General features: G+C 28.2%; 5 protein-coding genes across 5 annotated transcripts; 1 reads left to right on the top strand and 4 right to left on the bottom strand.

Moving 5' to 3' along the window:
* Window positions 1-6,561: 6,561 nt before the first annotated feature.
* CCOS01_01326 (uncharacterized protein) lies at window positions 6,562-6,960 on the bottom strand (the record flags this gene model as incomplete). The annotated part of the gene is made up of 1 exon (XM_060449522.1): window positions 6,562-6,960. The coding sequence occupies one exon, from the start codon at window positions 6,958-6,960 to the stop codon at window positions 6,562-6,564; it is 399 nt and encodes a 132-aa protein (XP_060320960.1).
* Window positions 6,961-16,087: 9,127 nt separating this feature from the next.
* Window positions 16,088-16,576, bottom strand: CCOS01_01325 (uncharacterized protein; the record flags this gene model as incomplete). The annotated part of the gene is made up of 1 exon (XM_060449521.1): window positions 16,088-16,576. One exon carries the CDS (start codon window positions 16,574-16,576, stop codon window positions 16,088-16,090), a length of 489 nt encoding a protein of 162 aa, XP_060320959.1.
* A 710-nt stretch (window positions 16,577-17,286) lies between these two features.
* Window positions 17,287-18,367, top strand: CCOS01_01324 (uncharacterized protein; the record flags this gene model as incomplete). The annotated part of the gene is made up of 2 exons (XM_060449520.1): window positions 17,287-17,443; window positions 17,496-18,367. 2 exons carry the CDS (start codon window positions 17,287-17,289, stop codon window positions 18,365-18,367), a joined length of 1,029 nt encoding a protein of 342 aa, XP_060320958.1.
* Window positions 18,368-18,625: 258 nt separating this feature from the next.
* CCOS01_01323 (WW domain-containing oxidoreductase) lies at window positions 18,626-19,624 on the bottom strand (the record flags this gene model as incomplete). The annotated part of the gene is made up of 1 exon (XM_060449519.1): window positions 18,626-19,624. One exon carries the CDS (start codon window positions 19,622-19,624, stop codon window positions 18,626-18,628), a length of 999 nt encoding a protein of 332 aa, XP_060320957.1.
* A 4,016-nt stretch (window positions 19,625-23,640) lies between these two features.
* Window positions 23,641-23,790, bottom strand: CCOS01_01322 (uncharacterized protein; the record flags this gene model as incomplete). The annotated part of the gene is made up of 1 exon (XM_060449518.1): window positions 23,641-23,790. A coding segment is annotated over one exon (150 nt), but the record flags the coding sequence as incomplete, so codon positions are not given.
* Window positions 23,791-24,878: the final 1,088 nt, after the last annotated feature.

Genomic DNA, 24,878 nt, shown 5'->3' with positions numbered 1-24,878 from the left:
TCTACTATTTTTATAGTATAATATACTTAAAAAGATATTAAGTGGGAATTCTGGAATATATAAGGTATTTTTTAACCTTATAAGTATAATTTTACCCCGTAAATAAATAGGTAAAATTAAGTCCCCAATACCCTGTGGGTATACTGGGCTAGCTCCGGTTCGAATAGGGGGTAAATCGTCCCTATTATCGTAATTTTTGAATAAATCCATACTATTAGCAATATAGACTATAGAACCCGTATTATATAGCCACCTTTTAGTGCTATTTGTGCCCATATTAGTCGAATTATTAGTATTTTCTCCCGAAAGGTCCAAATTATTATTTGGAGTTAAGTTAGGTAATGTATGAGGGAGAAAAGGTTGATAATTTCTATCAAGTAGGTCTATAGTATAGTAGTCGGAACCACTAACTATATAATTCCTTAATTATAAGGGCTAAGAGTTCAAATCTCTATGTGGGCGTTAGTTTTTCGTAAAAAAGTTGGGCTAGTTAGGCTGGTTTCGGGGCTGGTTTCGGGGTTGGTTCGGTTTGGGTTAATATAAGGGCTTATTCGTAGGCTTATTTAGGTAATTTGAGGGCTTATTTAAGTAATTTGGGTTAGTATTTAGGTTAGTATTTGGGTTGGTATTTAGGTTAGTATTTTATTTATAATAAGTCTTAGACTTATTATACTTATTTCGAGAGTATTTATTACTTTTAATAGTATTATTAAATATAGGAGTATCGATTTCTCTCCTATTTTTGTCTAATATATCCGTAATAAGAGCCTCTAAAGTAGGGGGCTCTTTAAGTCTTAAGTTAGACCTTTGACGATTAGCCCAAATCGGAAAGATATTAGTTAGGGCTAATATAAAGACCGTTTTTTAGTCTATATCCTCAATAATAGCTCCTACGCTTTTTAATTTAGAAATATAGCTTTTAAATGAGCTAATAAACTTATTTAAGCTATTAAAATGCTCTAATTTAATAGCGTGGAATTCGAGGTATAATTGTTGACGTAAAACTGGTCCTGTACCCTTATAGGAAGCTTTAAGGGTATTAAGAGCCTCTTTTAGATCAATTTGATCAAAAATAAGTAAAAGAGGCTCAGGTTGAATATTTTGCCTTATTAATAATAAGGATTGGGTTTTTTGCTCTTCGGTAATATTTTTATATTCATTTTCAACTTCGAAATAGGTATTTAATTTCAAAAGTCGAAGATAAATATAAAGAGTAGAAAGCCAAGTAGTCCAATTTTGACTACCTTTTAGGCGTTAATTTTCAGGCATAAGGCAGCCTATAATTGCCTTAATAATATCCGCCATTACATATATTTTAGAATATATATAATATAAATATATACTAGTATTGTTTCTAGTATAAATAAGCTTATTTTAAGCTTAGAATTCAAGCTTGTTTTTAAGCTTAAAAATAGACTTATTTTAAGTCTAAAAATATATATAAGAAAAAGTCTATTTTGATTTCTTTTTCTTACAAATAAATATTTAATAAAAGTAAGTATATAGTATAAAAAGGGCTTACACTTCGTCTGCCTTTTTATATATATAAATCCTTTATTAAATATAAAGGTTGATTTCGAATTTTAGAATTCGAAAAAGGGATTTTGGGCGGAATAAGGAATCTCGATATATGAATATGCATATATCGGATAAAGGCATATACCTAAATGATAATAGGTATAATATAGGCGAATAAAAATAGAAGAGCTCGGATAAGTGAATAATATTCACTTAAGTAAATAAAACCTTAGTTATATAATAACTAGGCTCATAACCTCTAGTACGTATAGCTTTAACGAGGTAATACGGGATATTCTTATAAAAGAATATAAAAAGTAAATATTCATATAGAAGCAAGAATATATAAATATAGGGAAAATAAGCGTATATAAAAGAGGTTTTTATAATAAAAAGAGTAATATAGTTAATTACTATATAAGAAGTTGCTTACTTAACAAAAGGTCTAAGTAAGTAAATATACGCTTATATATAGGTATAAAAACCTCCTACTAGAATATTCTATTACTTATTAATTATAATATAATTAATAAGCGTATACGTAAGTAAATACGTAATCGTAGTACTTAATTCCGTCTCGAGAGATTTCTAGCTTATTTAGTTACTTTTTAGTACTTTCTATTGCTTATATAAGCTTATATAAGCAGTATTACTTACATAATTAATACTTATAATAATCTATAAAAATCGTAGATTAATATAGTATATAGTTTGCTTACGCAATATTAATAATAAGGCGAATAATAAGGTAAATAAAGTTACCTTTATAATATAATATATTTTAATAATCTCCCTCTTTAGCCCCTTATATAATAATATATATACGTAATTACCGTAGTATAATAACCCTCTTAAATTATATACTTAGTTTTATTATTATTTCTTTTTAACTAAGTAAAGCTATTAATTTTTTTTAATTTACTACCTATCCTTTATAAAAACGTTCTCTTATTAAATAGCTTATAATTAATTTATTATTAATAACCTCTCTTTACTAAATACTATTTTAAATACTCTTATTATATTAGAGTTTTATAAAACGAATAGCTCGTAATTTATAATTTTAATAATAAGCTTAAATAGCTTTTTAAATATTATATTATAACTTTAATATCCTAAGCTTATAACCCCGTTATATTTTTTAAAATACTTTTTAAAGCTCCTTTAAACTAGAGCTCTTAACCTCTTTTATTTACTTTTTTATATTATTACTAATTCTATTTTTAAAATACTTATTATCCCTTTTATTTAAAAGCCGCTCTTATAATTCTTTTTTATATACTTTATTATTATAATTCTAAAGAACTCTTATATATTTTTAATATTATATAGGTCTTTTTTTATTTTTAATAATAGCTTTTTTATTTTATTATTATTATTATTATTATTATTATAATCGGGTCTTTATAATAATTTATTTACTAAGTTTTTAATACTTAGTTTAAACCTAATCTTAATATTAAATACTACGAGTTTATTTAGCTAATATAACTATTTTTTATTTAGCCTTTTTTTAATATTTAAAAACTATAAATTAAAATAGTTTATAAATACTATAACCTAATTTTAATTATAAGCGAGGTAATATTATTAATTTCTTAATACGTTTATAATAGTTAATAACTTTATATTTTTTATATTATAATAGCTCTTTATATTTATTAATTTTCTTAACTTATAAATAATTAAGTACTAATTACCCTTAAATAATTATATAATTACTAAGTTAATAGCTCGAGCTAAAGTGTTTATTTATAACTATATAAGTAGGGTAAGGTTAAAATATTATAATATAAGTATATTAATAAATATTATTAATAACCTCTTAAATAATTTTATAATAAGTATTAGTAATTTTAACTATCCTAGTTTCGCTTTTTTTAATAAGTTTATTAAAAATACGGTTATTTTAATATAATTATTAATAAATTTATAGTAGAACCTTATAAATTTAAAAAACGTTTATATATTTTTAATACTTTTTAAAAATAATTAATTTACTATAGCTTCGGTACGCGCAGGTTTTATTTTTATACTTTTATTAAATATAATATACTTTAAAAATTCTATATATAATATATAAAACTCGTATTTATTACTATTTAAATATAAGTTCTATTATTATAGTCTTTATAATATACTACGTACGTACTCTTTATACGCTACGTAGTTATTATTATATATTAAAATATTATCTAAGTATACGATATAAATAGTATTAACTAAGCTACTTAGAACGTTATTAATATATATTTAAAAAGTTGCGGGTACGTTAGTTAGCTTAAAAAGTATAATTAAGTACTCAAACTACTTATATTTAGTACGAAAAGCCGTTTTTTATTTATCGCCCTTAACTATATATATATAATAATACGCGTTTTTAAAATTTAGTTTTATAAAAACGGAAGTATTAAATAGTCTATTTAATATCTTATTAATTAGTAATAATAGCGTTTTATTTTTTTATATAATTTTATTAATTATTTTATAATTAACGTAAAGTTATAGCTCTTTTTTTTTTTAAATATAAAAAGGATAAGTACTCCGGCTAGGCTTATAAAAAAGCGTATTTAGCCCCTAGCCTCTATTTTTATTAAATAATTCTATAAAATTTCTAACTTATAGTTCGATAATAAGTAAATAGGTCCTTAGGGAATAGGTATAATATTATTTAGTTTAATATAATAATCGTATAGTACTCTATTTAATAACGAAATAACCTTTTTTTTAAAAAATAAGTTATTAAAATTTTAATATTATAGCTTTTAATCCTTAGCTACGCTCGCTAATACTACGTCGCTATTTATAACTAAGTTAATTACGATATATATAAGTATTATTAAAACTAAGTTATTTAGTAGCCCCTTTTTTAAAGCGTTTAAATAAATATATTATTTATAAATTAAATACTATTACTTCTTTTATTTTTAACTAATTAGTAAGTCGATATTCTTTAATTAAAGGAAATTAAATATAAATATAAGTACTATAATATTAATTATTACGAAGCGATATAATTATATCTCTATTATATAGTTACTATTAATAATTCGAAACTATAAATAATAGCTCCCTAGCGTCTCTATTTATTTACTCTTAACGTTTATTAACTATAATAATAAATAAATTCGTAAATTAGTATTAAAACTATTAAGTAGCCTAATACTAATTACGTTCCCTTTTATTTCTAAATTAATAAAGGCGCTTAGCTTTTTTTATATATAATTTAAGTATATATAAATTAAGATATCTAAGTACTATCCTTATTAATTACTAACTACTCTTTTTATTAAAATAATATTTAAATTTATTATTAATCCGTACTACTTAGCTAAAGCGAGGTCTAATTAATAACTAATAACCTTATATCCTTTTTAATTTTATTTATAATATATAATACTAAAATAATTATTAATAAAATACTCGGTTTTATTATAATTATAATATTACTAATACTACTCCTATAATTATAAATAATCCCTTATAATATAACTAGTTTATTTATAATTATAATACGTAATATCTTTACTAAATAAGTTATAGTATATTCTTTACGTAGTTAGCTTATTAATACCCTAGTATCTCCCCGTTAGTTTATTTAAATTTAAATTAAAATATTACTTAGAGAACGTTTATAAGCTCTTTATTAATAACGAGGATTATTTAATACGTTTTATTAATAATACTAACTATAAATAAGTCTGCGAGAGTTCTATTTATAATACTATTATAAAATATAATTCGGGCTATAACTTACTTATTAATATAAAAATTCTCTACTTCTCTATTAAAATATATTCTAATTTTATCTCGAGCTTATTAATATAATTAATAAACTTATTAACCCTCTTTTTTTAACTTTACGAAGTATTATTTAATTATATACTTATTATTATCTCTTAACTAGCGAGATTAAATAAGTTATTTTATAAAAAGGTTTTTAATTCTTTTTATATAACTTAATTTATTATAAACCTAAGGACCCTTTTATAATTAAAAATATAATATATTTAAGAAATTTTTATATTACTACTTAAGTAACTAACTATATACGCTACTTTATTATAATTTATTTTTATTTATTAAACTTATAAATTAAAATAATAATAATAATTAAATAAAAAGCTCTATAAATCCTATACTAATTTATTAATATATAATAAGTTAAAAAGAAATAATAATTTAAATATAAACGTTTTATTTATAATACTTACTTAAGTTAAAAAAGAGCTAATAAATAGAGGCTTAAGTAGTATAAACTCGTCGCTTTATTATTACTTAAATAGTATTTTAAATATAACTTTACTTATTAAATTATTTTTAATTTAAAGGTTTACGTTCTTATTTATATTAAAATTAATATTTAAAGCTATTATAATTAAAACTATAGTTTTTAATATAGGGGCCGGGCTATTTAAAGAGCTCTGTAAGTATTCTAAATTTACTTATTTTTATATAAGCGCTCTTTATATATTATTATAAAAATTTCTTTTTCTAATTATTATTTTTATTTTTATAATTTTATTAATTTATTACTTATTATTTAATTTAAATATTAATAAATAAAAATAAGGGGTTTACTATTTTATTTAAAATTCGTTAATATTCTTAATAATATAATCCCTTTATATTATTATTATATAGTTCGTTTTATTACGCTCTATTTTTATATTATTTATTAAAAAAGAAGTAATTTTAAGGGATTTAATAAAAACGAGTTATTTTTTTTTATTATTATAATACTAACTATGCTTTTTTATTATATTTCGTTTTTATAAATATTTTAAGCTCTTAGCTTAGTCCTTTTTATAAATAAAAATTTTAAATTATTAATAAGTATATAATATAAAAAAAAAGCTTATAAAAACTAATTATTATTAAAGTTTAAAAAATAAATTATTAAAATTTACTTTTTTCTTAAAATATATTATTAGCGCTCTATATATACTTAAGCTACTTTTTTATTATTTAGTCCCCCTCCTTATGCCCCTTAAGCTATCCCTTAACTAACGGGGTCTAACCGGCAAGGCCTGATAGTATTACCTAGACGCCGGCGAAGCACTCGTTGAGATGTTCCAGGATGGCCTCGAAATTGCTAGTTGGGTTAGTAGGGTAGTAGATCTTGAAGCCGAGGACAGCCCGGATTCTGCGACGACCGCGCGTGCCCTCCAGATATCCCTGGCAGACCTTCAGGATTTTGGGGTCCTGGGGTCCGCTGGGGTGGGAGTAGGCAACCTCGGCGACATTAGGAGGGTTCGTCTCGAGGGGGAAACGACCCCACGCAATGTCAGGAACCTTCTTGGATCGCGATTTCGACTTGCCCTTCAGCTCGATATCGGGGGTGCCCCTGGATCGGAAATCCTCGATGAGAGGCTCGGCCGCACCAGTAACCCTGTGGCAGATTGAGGCAGCGAAGTCGGTATGGACGCGTGTTTCGGGCATCTTGAAGGTCAAAAGGCCATCTTCGGCATCGTACTCGAATCGGAGTTGTCGAGATTGCTGCGGAAGGAATAGCGAGCGGCTTGATCACCGTCGGAGGAGAAGCCAGAGTCGGAATCCAAGAAGGAAATGGAAGCGCAAGCTCGAGTGTCAAGCTAGTTTTGATTAAGTCCGAGTTTGAGGTCGAGTTAGCCGACGTCTAGGTTAGGCGAAGGTTCGCTCTGTAAGCGGTGAAGGAGAGCTTCGTACGATTCTGCCGATAAGTGCAAAGAAGGATTTTCTTAATCTGCTGTGGTGAATCGGCCAAGCGCAAGACGGTATGCAAAGGCAAGAGCGTTGTGGAAGGTGTCGCCTTCCCCATTGACTTGGTTTAGCACTATGATTGAGTTGGATGCACGATTTAGGTTGGTGTTTAGGGGCACCGTTTTATCAGCAAATGGCCTGTATTCATTTGAATTAGTACATGCGCGGATAACAGTGTCTTTGTCGTCCAGATCGCTGGATGTTCAAAGCCTAAGTAATGGGTAAGGTTAATGGGGAGAGAAAGTTGTAGTGAAGGTGGGATAGGGTTAATAGAACGCCTTGAAAGGACGGCAGAAGGCCCCGCCCAGGGAGCTCAATTTACCACCTGTGGCTTGAATGAAGTGCCCAAGAACCCACGCCTGCAAAAAGTCACAGAGGTGGTGTAACAACGGATCCGTGTAATGATCTTACACTAAGCATTAGCAAAGATCGCTAGTTATTAGATAATCTCTAACGGTTAGAAGATTTTATGGCTGCCGGCTAAGTTCTACCCTTTTTGCTCTGCTATAAAAGGCCCTATAATAGTAGTACTTAGTTGTAATTCTAGTGTTATAGCTAGACTTTCTAATAGTGAGGAGTCTCCTAATAGAAACTAAGGTATAAAGCTATAATAGTATCCGTGGTACTATAGGTCGAGTATATCTAAAACGGTCTTTAGAAGATATAGTAATTAGTTATATCTCTAATATTAAGGTACAGAGTAAAATAAGCCTGAAAGTATCCGAAGATATTTATTAAGTTAATTGCTAAAGAGTTATGGGAGTATAACGGTTAGTATATCTATAACTAGTTATGATAACTACTACGAGTATCCTTAGATGAGGACTAGAAAGGAAAAATAATAAATCTCCGCTTTGCTGTTGGCCTAATTAAGGCCGTACTGCGGCTATCGGATTGTTAGTATCGTAGGTTTTGCGGTGGGCCTGATTAGGGGTAGCTCATGGCCGCGATATCCTGCAAGGCCTCATATGGGCCCAGCCCGTTATACACAGTTGGTCCTATTATGGCATAGCTATATTTATAGAACAAGGGATAATAATAACCGGAGTTATTATTATTAAAGCTTTTGCTTTATATTATAGTTAGTATTAGGCCTCGCTAGTTAGACCCCGTCGGTTAAAGGATAGCTTAAGGGGTATAAGGAGAGGGACTAAGTAATAAAAGAGTAGCTTAAGTATATATAGAGCGCTAATAATATACCTCGAGGGAAAAGTAAATTTTAATAATTTATTTTTTAAATTTTAATAATAATTAGCTTCTATAAGCTTTTTTTTTATATTATATATTTATTAATAATTTAAAATTTTTATTTATAAAAGGGACTAAGTTAAGAACTTAAAATATTTATAAAAATAAAACGTAATAAGAGAACGTAGTTAGTATTATAATAATAAAAAGAGGACGACTCGTTTTTATTAAACTTTTTAAAATTACCTCTTTTTTAATAAACGATATAAAAACGGAGCGTAGTAAGATAAACTTCGTAATAATAATATAAAAGGACTATATTATTAAAAAATATTAATAAATTTTAAATAAAATAGCGAACCTCTTACTCTCGCTTATTAATATTTAAACCGAACGATTAATAATAAATTAATAAAACTATAAAAATAGGAATAATAATTAGAAAAAGAAATTTTTATAATAACGTACGAAGAGTACTTATATAAAAGATAAGTAAATTTAGAACGCTTATAAAGCTCTTTAAGTAGCCCGGCCCTTATATTAAGAGCTACGGTTTTAATTATAATAATTTTAAATATTAATTTTAATATAAATAGGAACGTAAACCCCTAGATTAAGAATAGCTTAACGAGCGAAGCCGTATTTAAAGTACTACTTAAGTAATAATAAAATAACGAGTTCGTATTATTTAAGTTTTTATTTATTAGCTCCTTTTTAATTTAAATAAGTACTATAAGTAGAGCGTTTATATTTAGATTACTATCCCTTTTTAATTTATTATATATTAATAAATTAGTACGGGACTTATAAAGCTTTTTATTTAATTACTATTATTATTTTAACTTATAAGTTTAATAAATAAAAATAAACTATAATAAAATAGTATATATAGTTAGTTACTTAAGTAGTAGTATAAAGACCTCTTAGATATATTATATTTTTAACTATAAAAGGGTCCCTAGGTTTATAACGGACTAAGTTATATAAGAGGAACTAGAGACTTTTTTATAAAATAACTTATTTAATTTTATTAACCGAGGGATAGTAGTAAATATATACTTAAATAGCGCTTTATAAAATTAAAAAGAGAGGGTTAACGAGTTCGTTAATTATATTAATAAGCTCGAAATAGAATTAAAATATATTTTAATAAAAAAATAGAGGATCTTTATATTAATAAGTAAGCTACGGCCCGAACTATACTTTATAATAATATCGTAAATAGAACTTTTATAAACTTATTTATAATTAATATTATTAATAAGACGTATTAAATAATCCTCGCTATTAATAAGGAGCTTACGAACGCCCCCTAAGTAATATTTTAATTTAAACTTAAATAAGTTAGTAAGGAAATACTGGGGTATTAATAAGCTAATTACGTAAGGAATATACCGTAACTCGCTTAGTAAAGATATTATATATTATAATTATAAAAAAACTAGTTATATTATAAGGGATTACTCGTAACCGCGGGAGTAGTATTAATAGTACTATAATTATAATAAAACTTAATACCTCGTTAATAACTACCTTAGCGTTATATATTATAAATATAATTAAAAAGGGTATAAGGTTACTAACTATTAATTAGACCTCGCTCTAACTAAGTAATACAGACTAATAACGAATTTAAATACTATTTTAATAAGGAGGGTAATTAGCGATTAATAAGGGCGGCGCTTAAACGTCCTAACTTATATATACTTAAACTATATATAAAAAAAGCTAAGCGCCCTTATTAATTTAGGAGTAAAAGGGAACGTAATTAGTATTAGGCTATTTAATAATTTTAATACTAATTTACGAATTTACCTATTGCTATAGTTAATAAATATTAAAAGTAAATAAATAGAAACGCTAAGGAGCTACTACTTATAGCTTCGAATTATTAATAACGACTACGTAATAAAAATATAATTATATCGCTTTATAATAGCTAATATTATAGTACTTATATTTATACTTAGTTTTCTCTAGTTAAAGGATATCGACCCGTTAATTAGTTAAAAATAAAAAAAGTAATAGTATTTAATTTACGAACGATATATTTACTTAAACGCCCTAAAAAAGGGGCTATTAAATAACTTAGTTTTAGTAATACTTACGTATATTATAATTAACCTAGCTATAAATAGCGACGTAATACTAGCGAGCGTAGCTAAAGATTAGAAACTATAATACTAAGACTTTAATAACTTATTTTTAAAAAAGAAGGCTATTTTATTACTAAATAGAGTACTATATAACTATTATATTAAATTAAATAACGCTATACCTATCCCCTAGGGACCTATTTACTTATTATCGAACTATAAGCTCGAGATTTTATAAGATTATTTAATAAAAGTAGAGGCTAGGGGCTAGATACGCCCTTTTATAAGCCCGGCTAGAGTACTTATCTTTTTTATACTTAAAAAAAAAAGAGAGCTACGACTTTATATTAATTATAGAATAATTAATAAGATTATATAAAAAAATAGAACGCCGCTATTACTAATTAAAAAAATATTAAATAAATTATTTAATACCTCTGTTTTTATAAAACTAGACTTTAAAAACGCATATTACTATATATGTATAACTAAGGGTAATAAATAAAAAACGGCTTTTTATACTAAATATAAGTAGTTCGAGTACTTAGTTATACTTTTTAAATTAACTAATATGCCCGCAACTTTCTAAATATATATTAATAACGTTCTAAATAGCTTAGTTAATACTATTTATATCGTATACTTAAATAATATCTTAATATATAATAATAACTACGTAGTATATAAAGAGTACGTACGTAGCGTATTATAAAAATTATAATAATAAAACTTATATCTAAATAGTAATAAATACGAGTTCTATATATTACGTATAGGATTTTTAGGGTATATTGTATTTAATAAAGGTATAAAAATAGAACCCGCGTATACTAAAGCTATAATAAATTAACTATTTCTAAAGAGCGTTAAAAATATATAAACGTTCTTTAGATTTATAGGGTTTTATTATAGATTTATTAATAACTACGCTAAAATAACCGTACTTTTAATAAACTTATTAAAAAAGGTAAAGCTAGGATAGTTAAAATTATTAATACTTACCGTAGAGTTATTTAAAAGGCTATTAGTAATATTTATTAATATACTAATATTACGATATTTTAACCCTATTTTATTTACGTAGTTATAAATAGACGCTTTAGCTCGAACTATTAACTTAGTAATTACGTAATTATTTAAGGGTAATTAGTATTTAATTATTTATAAGTTAAGGAAATTAACGGATATAGAGAGCTATTATAGTATAAGAAATACGGAGCTATTAGTTATTATAAACGTATTAAGAAATTAGTAATACTATTTTATTTATAGCCGAGATTAGGTCGTAGTATTTATAAATTATTTTAATTTATAGTTTTTAAATATTAAAAAGAGGCTAAATAGGAAATAGCTATACTAGCTAGATAAACTCGTAGTGTTTAATATTAAGATTAGGTTTAAGCTAGGTATTAAGAACTTAATAAATAGACTATTACGAAGACCTAATTATAGTAAAAATAATAATAATAACGGAGTAGAGGAGCTATTATTAAAAATAAGAAAAGACTTATATAATATTAAAAATATATAAAAGCTCTTTAGAGTTATAATAATAAAATATATAAGAACGAGCTACGAGAATAGCTCTTAAATAAAAAAGATAGTAAGTATTTTAAAAATAAAATTAGTAATAATATAAAAAAGTAAGTAAAAGAGGTTAAGAACTCTAGCTCGAGGGAGCCCCGAGGAGTATTTTAAGAAGCGTAACGGGGCTACGAGCCTAGGGTATTAAAATTATAATATAATACTTAGGGAGCTATTTAAGCTTATTACTAAATTTATAAATTACGAACTACTTATTTTATAAGATTTTAATATAATAAGAGTACCTAAAATAGTATTTAATAAAAAGGGGTTATTAATAATAAGTTAATTATAGGCTATTTAATAAGAAGACGTTTTTATAAAGGATAAGTAGTAAATTAAAAAGAACCGATAGCCTCGCTTAGTTAAGAAGAAGTAATAATAAAACTAGGTATATAACTCGAAAAAGTTATTATATTATAGTAGCCGTACTTACGTATTACTATATAAGGGGCTAAGGAGAGAGGTTATTAAAGTATATTATAATATACTTATAGTAAAATATTATAATATAAAACGGATGATAGTATTATTAAAACGTTATTATTATTAAAATAAAGTAAGTAAGGATATAAAAAGTTATATTAATATTTATATAATATATTAGTAAATAAAACCTCGTTATTATAAGCCGTATAACTTATTACGCTCCCTATTTACTTTAGTTAAGTTATAATAAGAGATATTATTAGATTTTATTATAAGCTTACTTATATTAACTATACTAATTAGGAAGTACCCCTATAACACGGTACTTATTATAATAAACCGATTTATAAAATATAGCGTTTATATTATTACGAGGATAACTTTTATAGCTTAGGGATTTATAAACCTCTTATTTATAAAGATCTTTATGAAGTTTAAAATACCTAAAGGGATCGTTTTTAATAGGGGCTCGTTATTTATAAATAAGTTTTAGACTTATTTTTATTATTTTTTAGTAATAAAGAGGCGTCTTAATACCGTATTCTATTTATAAACGGACGGTTAAATAGAACGGTAGAACTAATATTTAGAATAATACTTTTATTACTTTTATACCTAGGACTAATTAAATTAGGTATAGCGTTTTTATTTAGCTAAGTTTATATATAATAATACTTAGTACTTAGTAATTTATAAAGCGCTTATTAAAGCCCTACTTAGGTTTTTATTTACTTACTTTATATCGATTTTAATAAGGACTCGAGATAGTATATAGAATATTTTAACTAAGGAGCGTGTAGCCCGATTACGAGCTAACTAAAAAACTTTATAACCCCTTATATAAAAAGTATATAAGATATATAAATAATAAGTTAATAAGGTTAAAATAGATATATTATATAAAATAAGTAACTAAGTATTATTATTAAAAAAGAATATTAAGAAATAGCGCCCTAGTTAGAAGTTAGTTAATAAGTATTTAGGCTTATTTAAAATTAAATTAATAATTAAAACGGCGGGAGTAACTTATTAACTAAACGTATTAATGTAGTATAAAATATATAATATATTTTATATATCCTTACTCGAGCCGTATTAATATTACGAAAAAGCCCCTTAGAAGCCCTTACTTATTAAAAATATAAATAGGGAGCTATTTTATAAAATAAAAAATATTATATAATATAGAAGGCTAAAGAGGAGGTAATAATACCTAATTTAATAAAAAAGATATAATAATAACGAAGATATATAAGAACTAATTAGGTATATTAAAAACGTAGCGTTAATTAGTATATATAAAAAACGAGTTTTAATTAAGTAGCGCGCTTTAGCTTTTAATAAACTTAATAATATAGCGAATTAGTTATTAATAATAAAAAAAGGGGGCTATATAATTATAACTAAGTAATATAAATATACTAATTATAAATAACTTCCCTAATCCTTATTACTTACGGGAGGACCGCTTTTATATGTAGAGGGGCCGCCCTTATCCTTATCCTTAGGATTATTAAAAAAAAAGTAGTTACCCTATTATTAATAAATTTATAAATAATTAGTTATAAATACGGAGTATAAGTAGGGTAATTATATTCTTTTTAAAATATTATTTAAGCGGCGTACTTTGTTATAAATAGTACGTAATAGCGCGATTATTATATTATTATAAGACGAAGACGTAGTACGGGAGGAGCTTATAACTATTTTATTATTATTATTATTAATAATAAGGGTAGAACGGGCCTCTTTATTAATATACTTAAGCGCCCTTTACGTATTATTAGTAGCGATTTTATAAGTTTATTAAAACTATAAAGTAATATTAATAACTTAAGTAGTAATAATAATAGAGTAATAATAGAGTAATAAATTTCTAAATCGTAAACGTTATTATTTAAAACGAGAGCGGTACTTTAGAGGGTTTATATTATAGATTTTACGGACTTAAGGATTTAAAATATTATTAATTAATATATAAGAAAAGTAATAGAATAGTAATAGTACTAAGCGCTTATTATATTTTTATAAGAATAGTTTTACGTAGTATATTTTATATAACGTATATTAGATTTTAAAAAAGTATTAAATAAAAAAGTAAATTAGGGGCTATAAATTACTAACCTAGCTAATTATAGTACTTAACTTTTAGATTAAGCGCTTTATATATAACGTAAGTAGGATAGGGGAGTAAGCGTACTTAGTTAACTACGATTTTTTTAGCGTTTATTTTTTTTTTTTTAATAAGAGTTTATAATAATTAGTATAAGTAGTATATAAGTAGCGATATACGTACGAGGTTAAAGTAAGTAAAGGGGATATTAGGCTTTTTAAGTAGATAGCTATTACTATTATTACTAAGTATACTTATAATATTAATAACCGGTTTATTATTAATTATAATAATATTATTAAAAGGAGCTATGTTTATATTAAAATAGAATTAGTAACGAATACGGTACGATTTTAAAAGAGATTAATTTAGATATAGGGAGTATAAGAAATTAAAAGATTTAAAAAATATTCGTTAGCTATAAGATTTACGTAATAAAGAAGTAGTATAGATATTAATAAAAATATAAAACTATATATAATTAGGATAATTATAGATAAAAAGAAAAGAAAAATTAAAAATTATAATAATTTAAAAAGGGGTTAATATTAGTAAATAAAAGTAGGGTAACGATTATTTAAGTACTAATAATTATAAAAAACGGACTATAAGTAGGAGCGATTTAAGTATAGAATTATAGGGCTAACTAAATTTATTATTTAAAATAAGGGGTTTATACTTAGGTTAATAAGTACTACTTTTACTTATTTTTATATTATATATTAAAAGACTTTATAAATAAAGAATTAATATAGCGTACGTAAACTATAAGTAGCTTTTAAAACGAAGCTTAGGGGAGAGAGTATTTTATTAAGCCTCGCTAATTAAACCTTATTAATTAAGAAATAGCTTAAGGAGTATAAAAAGAGGGACTAAGTAATAAAAGAGTAACTTAGGTATATATAGAGTATTAGTAGTATGCCTCGAGGGAAGGGTAGATTTTAGTAATTTATCTTTTGGACCCTAATAATAGTTAGCCTCTATGAGCTTCTTCCCTGTGTTATATACTTATTAATAGTTAGTTACCTTAACCTGCTCATAACAATGTTAGGTCGTAATACTTACTACGACTAGCTGGCCGTAACATAGTACCTGGGATTTGATTCCCTTCTTCACACCTTAATATCATAATACTAAAACACTATAAATAGTTCTAAGTCTCTGCGCTAGATGGAAGGTATCTAGCAAAGGAAAGGCAATAATGATAGTTCTTGAAAATTTAGTAAACCGGTCAGTGACTTGATTTCCTTCCAGTCCCAATTGCTAGCTTATAAAGTCTAAGAAAAAGATTTCCACATCTTATTCGTACTCATGGATCTATCATCTCTAGGGGCTAATTACAGAGGCGCACCATGACTTTTGATCTCGAACGGCCTGTAACGAAACGCACCACCGCGCTATGTAAGAGGGGGATTCTTCAATTGATATTCGGCATGTTCTCCTTGTGAACGCCTGCCATCCTTACAGTCGAATCTTTTTCGAGGAACTCAATCACTTTTGTGATCTTGGAACCATTTTCGTTGAAGTACAAGGTGAAACTGGCCTCCGAGGCGAATTTTTCCCCGCTACCTACTACGACCACATCAAATATAGATGTGAACGCAGCGCGGCGAGCTTCAGTGTCGATAACCAAGTTCGAAATGATGCCGTTGCGGAACTTGAGGGCTTTGATGTCTTTAGCAAAGACTTTTTGGAACGTGACATTGTCGATGCTGAAATTTGCCGGCAGACCAAGGACCTCAGACACGCTGGAAGGGAGTATGTGTCGAGTGCAGTCTGGTGTGAGGGTGCGGTTAATGATGGCGGGGTCGTTCTGGACTGAACCGTCTTCGAACGATGCCAAAAACGTTTCTGCAGTAGCCTCAATCACCTTCCTGAGGTCTGATGAGGATGGAGTAGTGGCCATGGTGGTGTGAGGCTATAATCTTTGGAACTTTGTGTGAGTGTGAAGGTAGAATTGAGAGGTGGCGATTCAAGACCAAGGCACAGATGGTGAAGAGGTTCGGCTAGCCTTTATATTCCATCATAATCCGCATTGATACAGGCACCTTAATCTCTGATATTAGCTGGCTGTGACCATTCACATTGACTTCAATACCAATTCAATTCGGGCCACAGTCATTCCCGGAGATAGCGGTGAAACCTTGATAAAAGCCGTTTCTTTGATGGTGTTCTACAGACGAGCCAGATCGATTAACAATAATCATTTTCTATCCGTACCTACGGGGTACTCCGTATGGATACCGCCAGAAACCATCCCTGGCTCATAGGTATAACTCGCCGTGATTACAAATTTCCCCTCTTCGGCCTAGCATGTCTTCTCGCAGGCTTTAAAGTTTAACACAGCCATGATTTCCAACGGCTACCCTACATCGGTTGGCCCCACCCGATGACCCTTTTCCCGTCTTGAGCTTAGCCTATAGCGTGGAGGTTTACACATACGTGCCCTTGTCTAGCCCCCACGTTTGACGGTTTGACTGGCATTGGTCGATGCGCGGTATATTTCAAAATCAAAGACCTCGTTTTCGTCGGTTTAGTGACTTTTCTGAATGTCAGTACTTCCCAGTGAGATTTAACAGCAGCGACATACAATCGAAAACCTGGTAGCTACGAAAAATGGCAGATTCCGGTACTTCTCTTCATTCATCGGGGAGTGAACGCGAGTCGAACAGGGTCAGCTGTCACTCCAACCACGCCGACGGTGACGTCGAGGCCAAAGCCAATAATACGCAGCGCAGGAAGCTTCAAAACCGGAATAATCAAAGAGCACACCGTAAGTGTTTCCGCCATAGCCTCGAGAATTGATGAGCTCATAAGCTTGGCAGGGCTGCGGATGAAGCAGCAAGTCTCGATGTCTTCACGGACGTTGTCGCGCCCATTTGAAGTCAGACGCTGGCGCCTCGACGAATTCGATAATGACGCCTCTCAGAACGTCTCGTCAGCATCAGGAAGCGAATCAAAACCTGCCGCCGAATGCGCTTGCGTTATTCAAGGGCCACTGTCGCCCACCGCCGCCAATGCCCAGAAGCCTCTAAACCCCCCGTCCTTCATCTTCCCACTTTCAACCGACCACCTCCTCCATCTCGTCCAGTACAATGTCTTTCGCGCTTTCGTTGCGAACAAACGCACTCTCAACATACTTCTCACAGGCCAAACTAATAAGCCTTCTTCTCCAACCACCTGTCCAATCAGCGGTCCTTACCGTGATGACACTTGTGTCTATCCCCTGAATCCTAATATTCCACCCTGCCTCATCCCAACCCGCCTTCAGCAAATCCGGCTGCATTCTCTGTACATCAATCTCTTTCCATTCCCTCGCTTTCGTGACAATCTAATAAGGCACGAAGGGGAATTTGACCACTGGGAGCTTCTACAAGACCTCATCGGTGAGCTCATGAGCATGACACCGACTCGAGAGCGACAAGGTACCCCCGTCACCATCACCGTTTCCGACCCCAAGCCCAAAGGGACCTCCCCCTTCACCGCAGAATCTCACGAAGATGGCATCACTGCGAACCGCAAGGGCCTCATTGTTTGGGGCGAGCCGCACGACATACGGAGCTGGGAGGCCACCCCCGGCTTTCTTGAGAAGTGGTCGTGGGCAGTGGAGGGATCTGATGACTTGGTTGAAGCTAGTAATTGCTGGAGGCTGAAGAGAGGAGAAGCTCCCATACGTCTCTCTGGACCGAGGAGGTAGCCGCTACGCTGGAATGATGGTAACAAGTACTCGAGCCTTCGTAACAAGAGACACAGTCGGGCGAAATTTGCTGCTCTTGCCGCTACTTATTACCTAGCTAGAGGCCGGCTCAATAAGTCAGAATTTGAGACATCAAGTGATCAATACATCACAAAGATATCACGGATGGTATGTATGTCCCTGGGTATAATTGTGTTATCAATCAAAAAGAAACTACTCGTTGAACTGCATACTGGGGGCCACGTCACTCTCGGTTCCCTACGCCTCGTCAGGCAATCCCACAATCTTAAGCGAGTGACTCCACAACCTCTTTGCCTTTTCTATATCATAGGCGTACGGCGCATATCCGAGCGCAAGAAACTTATTATCTCCTTCAACATACGGCTCTGCTACGGCGCAGTTGACAAGGTACTTGCCACCTTCATGTTTCCATGCCTTGCCCACAGCCGCCCATACTGAAGTTGCGGCACCCTGTTCAATACTTTTCATTGTGGGATACAAGTACTCCATCCCCTTGAAGGCATCCGGGGGCATGTGCTGGGTCAGCCCCGTTTGGACAATACCGGGATGGACGCTCGTTGCGTGTAGGTGACTCGACCCGTAGCGGCGCTCGATCTCGTTAGCCATGTAAATGTTGGCCGTTTTGGATTGTCCGTAGGCCACACTGGCATCATAGTCGCCTTTCTGGAAGTCGTAGTTGTCGGGGTCATTTATTCCATGGACGTTGTGAGCAGTAGACGAGAGATTGACGACGCGTGACGGTAGACTCGGGGAGGCTGCAGCAAGAAGCGCAGGTTCCAAGAGCTTGTAAAAGAGGAAATGGGATAGGTGGTTTGTGCCGAACTGGAGCTCGTGGCCCTCGGCGGTAAGGCGGTGGTCGGGGATGGCCATAATGCCAGCGTTGTTCACTAGGAGGTGAATCTTGGTAGTCTTGGCAAGAATGGCGGCGGCGGCATCCCGGACAGAAGAGAGGCTTGCCTGGTCCATCTTGATGATCTCCATGCGGGATTGATCGAAGATACCAATGAGGGCGGACTGAGCCTTGGCGACGTCTCGGGCTGTGAGAAAGAGGGTGGCGCCAGTGGCGGACAGGGCGCGAGTGGTCTCGATACCGATGCCGGAAGAAGTACCGGTGATGATAATGACCTTACCCGCGAGCTTTCCCTTCACACCCTCGTCCTCGATGATTTTCAGGGCCGTCGGACGCGCGTCGCCAGGGCCATTTGGGTTGGCGTGGGCTTCAGCGTAGCAAGACATGATTGATTTTGGCAAAGGATTTTGAGAGGTTGGTTTGACTGTTAAAGAGAAGAATAAGTCTGGTCGTTGTAACTTGAGTTCTAAAGTTGAGGGAAATTGGTTCACTTATATACTCAAATCACCATGGTCATTTCAGGGGATGACACAACCACTAGGATAGGATCTTACGCTTTACAAATATTTTCCGGCGATAGGAAACAAGTACCACTAATCCCGACCATTCATAGATACTTCAAGTATCATAAATTAGTCTACGCGAAGTCATATTCTGTCCAATTTCTCGTTTTCTTCCATTTCTACGCTGATGTCTGACTCGTGTGATGACAATTTTCCCCCTTTCGGCCTAGTAACTCTCTCCGTGAGTTGTAAGTTTAAGTTGGAAAGCCCAAAAACGAAGTGGGCGGGTCAGTTAAGGAAAGTGTTACGGTGTTACGGCCAGCTAGTCTTAGAGGTATGTTTGCAAAAGTTGAGGCTGCGATACTAAGTAACAGTGTCGTAACTCTAGATAGCTTTCTAGCTATGTTTGTCAATCGTAAGGTAAAGTAAAGCTTTGGTGATCTGGTCGGTGAAGAAGGGATCCAAGGGTCCTGCCTTTTGGTCATCTCAATGTCGACCGAGCCGACGCTTAGTCCTGTTGAGGGACCACTAGAGAATACTGCTTAAATGCCACTTACGAGGCTGGCTGTATTTAGACTCCTTGCTATTCCCCAGTATTACGACCTAACACATGTTATAAGACTAAGGCCTGCCCTATAGGACCGCAGCGGCTACTACGCTATATATATATAAATATAAGCTTAAAATAACTCTTTTTAAAATAAAAAAACTATAAATAAATTATATAACTATAACTTCTTTAAAACTATGTTTATAAATCCTAAAATAAATAAGGCTTTAATAATTAATTATAGTTTATTTAAAGGAGGTTTTAATAAAATACTTAAAAGCGATTATTTGTTTGTTTTTGTATTCTGCCTTTGCTAGCTACTCGGGCGATTCTCGATATCGATTATACGGTATTAATACATAGTATCAATGGATACTCCCACTATCTCGATAGACTTTAAAAGCGATTATAAAATTTAATATTAAATTAATTATTAAAAAAACTATAAGAAGTCTATCTTTAAACTCAGCTTGAATTTATATTATATATAAGTCTCGTTCTTAAATATATCTTTTATAATACCCCATTTATTATTATTTAATTATTTTATTTAAAGTAATCTATTTTATTTATTAATAAATATTTATTTTTATTTTATTATATAATTATAGTTATATAACTAATTTATAGTTTTTTTATTTTAAAAAGAGTTATTTTAAGTTTATATTTTTATATATATATAGCGGTTTTTTTCTAGCTTTATAAATATAAAAGATCGACCTTAATAAGATTACGCTTTTAAAAGAAATTATATAATATAATATACTTTTTAATTATATAATATATATAATATACCCTAAGTACGTACTTAACGTAATATAATAATTTTAATATAAAAACCGCTATATAATTTAGGATAGGTAAGCTACCTTTTATATAATAATACTAGCTAAAAAAGTTAATAATAGAGGTCGGCTATAAAGGTTAGAGGCGGCCTTTTTTAATTATAGAGGTTCTAAACTTTAATAGTAACGTAGAGGTTTTTTAAAGAAAAAAGGGCTAAAAGGGCTAATATTTAGCTAATTTTTAAAGCTCGTAAAAATTCTTTTTATCCTTATTACTTTTAATATTATTTAAAGTTCTATTTAAACTAAATAAATCTATTAAATAAACTTATTAAACGAACTTATTAATATATAAACTACTACTCTCTTAGTATATAGTTAGTAACTAGCGGGCTAGTACTCTTTAAAAATACCCCTTAATAAGTCCCCCTCTCTAGGGCTTAATAAATTCTTAGGCCCCCTCGACGCCCTAGCTATTATAATTAACGTAAATATATTTAAAAAGTAATATAATATTTTTATTATAACTAACTAGTTATAGTAAGTATATTAATAAAAGTTAAGGCTATAAATACTAAATAAATAGTATTATAATCGTAAATAGCTTTCCTAAAGCTATATTTATAAGTTATAAAATAAATAAGGCTTTAATAATTAATCGTAGTTTTATTAAAAAAAGTTCTTAATAAAAATAGCTAAAAACGATTATAAGATTTAATACTAAGTTAATTATTAAAAAAGCTATAAGAAGTTTATTTTTAAGCCCGGCTTAAGTTTATATTATATATAAGTCTCGTTTATAAATATATTTTTTATAGTACTTTTATTTATTATTATTTAATTATTTACTAAACGGTCGTCCGTTTTACTTATTTACGATCGTCCGTTTTATTTATTTATAAGCGTTCGTTTTTTATTTTATTATATAATCGTAGTTATATAACTTATTTATAGTTTTTTTATTTTAAAAAGAGTTATTTTAAGTCCGTATTTTTATATATATAATATAGTAGCCGTTATAGGTTTTATAGAGTAGGACCCTAGCCTTATTATACGTATTAAATCGTAATATTAGCTCCTTTTTTTAAAGATCTAGTCTTTTAGGCTTATAAATAAGTTATTTATTTTTAGGTTAGGGAATCGTTAAGTATTTTCTTTTTTTAAAATATACTAATACGATATTAAATCGAATTAAAAAATTAAAATCTCTAATAATTACGTCTCGTTATAAATTATTATATATTATTTATTTTTTTAATAAAAGTATAAAAATAATACCTTATTTAAATTATTATTTATAAAAGGTCCGTTATTTAGTTCTTTTTAATTCCGAGGTCTATAAAATATATTATTATTTAAGTATTTTATATAATACGTTTATTAATACTATTTATATTTATAAATATTACGTTTTTATTTATTAAGTTCTAGCTAATTAAGTATAATTAGTTAGTTAATAACGGAGTCTAACTATTTTAATTATAAAATAAAAAATAAAAAAGTCGTAGTTTTAAAAAAGAGCTACGGAGTTATAAAAAAAAAGCTAAAGCTTATTAATAAGCTTAAACTAAGTTAAATAAGTCGTTATTTAAGTTAGAGCGTTTTCGTTTTTAAAAGCGAATAATATTTAAAAAAAAATTAGATTATATTAAAAGAGTTTTTTAAAAATTTTAAAAATACTTCTTTAGTAGCCCGTAAAATATAAGTTAATAGTACTTTTAAGATTATTAATTAAAATGCTATAATAACTAAGAGTTCTAAGTTTAATTTTAATTTTAATACTCTTTAAAAAGTTATTAAAAGTTCTAAAAGTTCGTAATAAATTCTTATATATTTTCTTTATATTTATAATTTTTCTATTTAATAAAGTATTCTTTTTTATTATTTTTTATTTTATAATTAATAATTCGTTTAAGTTTATATTTTAATTAGTTTAGTTTAATAATAATATAATTTTTTATATATAAACCTCTTAATATAAGCTTAAGTAATAAAACGTAAAAAACGGGGTAGTACTATATTATATTTAGTAATTTTAATTCGTAATTAACTAATAAGACTTTTTTAATAATTTTAAAAAGTCTAAGTTTTTTATAATCTAATTTATTACTTAGTCGTTTCGTTTTAATATTATAATAAAAGAAATAGGTACTATCCCCCTTTTTTAAAAATAGTCTTCTAATTTTTAATTTATTTATATTTCTTTTTATATATTATTATACGAATTCGAGGTTTATTAATATTTATTTATAGATCTTTTTAAGTTTACTTACGTTTATTATAGCTTTTATAGCTTATAGTCTTTATTATACTTCTCTATATATTATTAATTAAAATCCGTAATTAAAATAAAACGGGGATTCTTTTATACTTTTACTAACTATATTATTATATACAAACTAGGTTATTAATAAAAATACTACTTAGTTATCTTAGTTATAGTTTATATAATAATAAAAATATATTTTAAAGATCTAATTAATCCTTTTTATCTATTTATTAGTTTATAAATAAAATAATATTAATAATTTATAATTTATACTAAGTTACGAAATTAGTAATTTTTAAAATTTCGAAATAAATAGCTTATTCTTATTAAAAATAATTTCTTTTAGTAAACTATAGTTTAAAAATATAACTTTAATAAATACGTATACTAGGTCTTTTACTATACTAGATTTTTTATAAAAAATAAAATATGTAAACTTAATAAGTCGGTTAACTATAACTAAAATACTATCGTACTATACTTTAATAAATAGTTTTTTAAACTTTAATAATTTAATAATAAAGTCCTATATAATTAATTACTATACTTCTATAAGTAGTTATAATAGTTATAACTTATTATAAGGTTTATATAAGTTATTTTTATTTTTTTTATAAGTCGCATAGTCCTTAATTATTTTTATAATTTTAGTATATATAGCGGATTTATTATAGTATTAATAAATCCGTTTTTATATTTTAATTATTCTTTAGTAACTATATATTAATATACTATAAATTTCTATAATAAGCTTAGGGGTTATTTTTTTAATTAAGTTAATATTAATCTTTTTAGTTATTATAAAAAGCTTTATAATTAGTATAAAGCTACCGTCCTTCTTTTACTTAAAAATAACTTATATTTCTTTAGGGACCGTAATTTCGTAATTAGGTCTTTTATTAAAAGTATTTACCCTACTATTTTTTAAACCTTTTTAATAAATAATTTAGAAATTATATTTAAATAAGAATTCGCTCTATTTAACTTATCGTTTATTTAGATTCTTATTTATTATAAAGTTTATAAAGTTTTTATAGTTTATATAAACTATAACTTCGTACTTAGTTCTAAATAACTATAATTTCTATTCTTAAAATACTTTAATAATTATTATTAGTTCCTTATTATAAATTTACTAATTTAATTCTATTTTATAAAATACTTTAAAATAAAAATAATATAAATAAAGTTTCCTTTACTTATTTTATTATTTTAAAACCGCTCTTATAATAAAGTTTAAAGTATTAGTCTCGACTTTAAAAAGTTTTTAAGGGTCTAGGATTATAATAACTAATTTAAAAACGACTATATTTTTAATTTTAATAAATACTTCTTTATACTTAGGGTCCTAAATAAATAAAATATTTTTTTATATTAGGTTATTAAGAGGTCTAATTATATTAATATAGTTTTTAAGGAATCGTTAATAGAAGTTAACGAATTTTAAAAATCTTTATATATCCTTAACGTTTTATAATATAAGCTAGTCCCTAACTACTTCTATTTTTAATATTTATATATAGATTTATTTTA

Source organism: Colletotrichum costaricense (genome assembly GCF_030867565.1).
Source record: "Colletotrichum costaricense strain IMI 309622 chromosome Unknown Scaffold_1.1, whole genome shotgun sequence".
NCBI lineage: Eukaryota > Fungi > Ascomycota > Sordariomycetes > Glomerellales > Glomerellaceae > Colletotrichum > Colletotrichum costaricense.
Note: the sequence above shows the minus strand (reverse complement) of the source record. Positions and strands in the feature narration are given on the sequence as shown.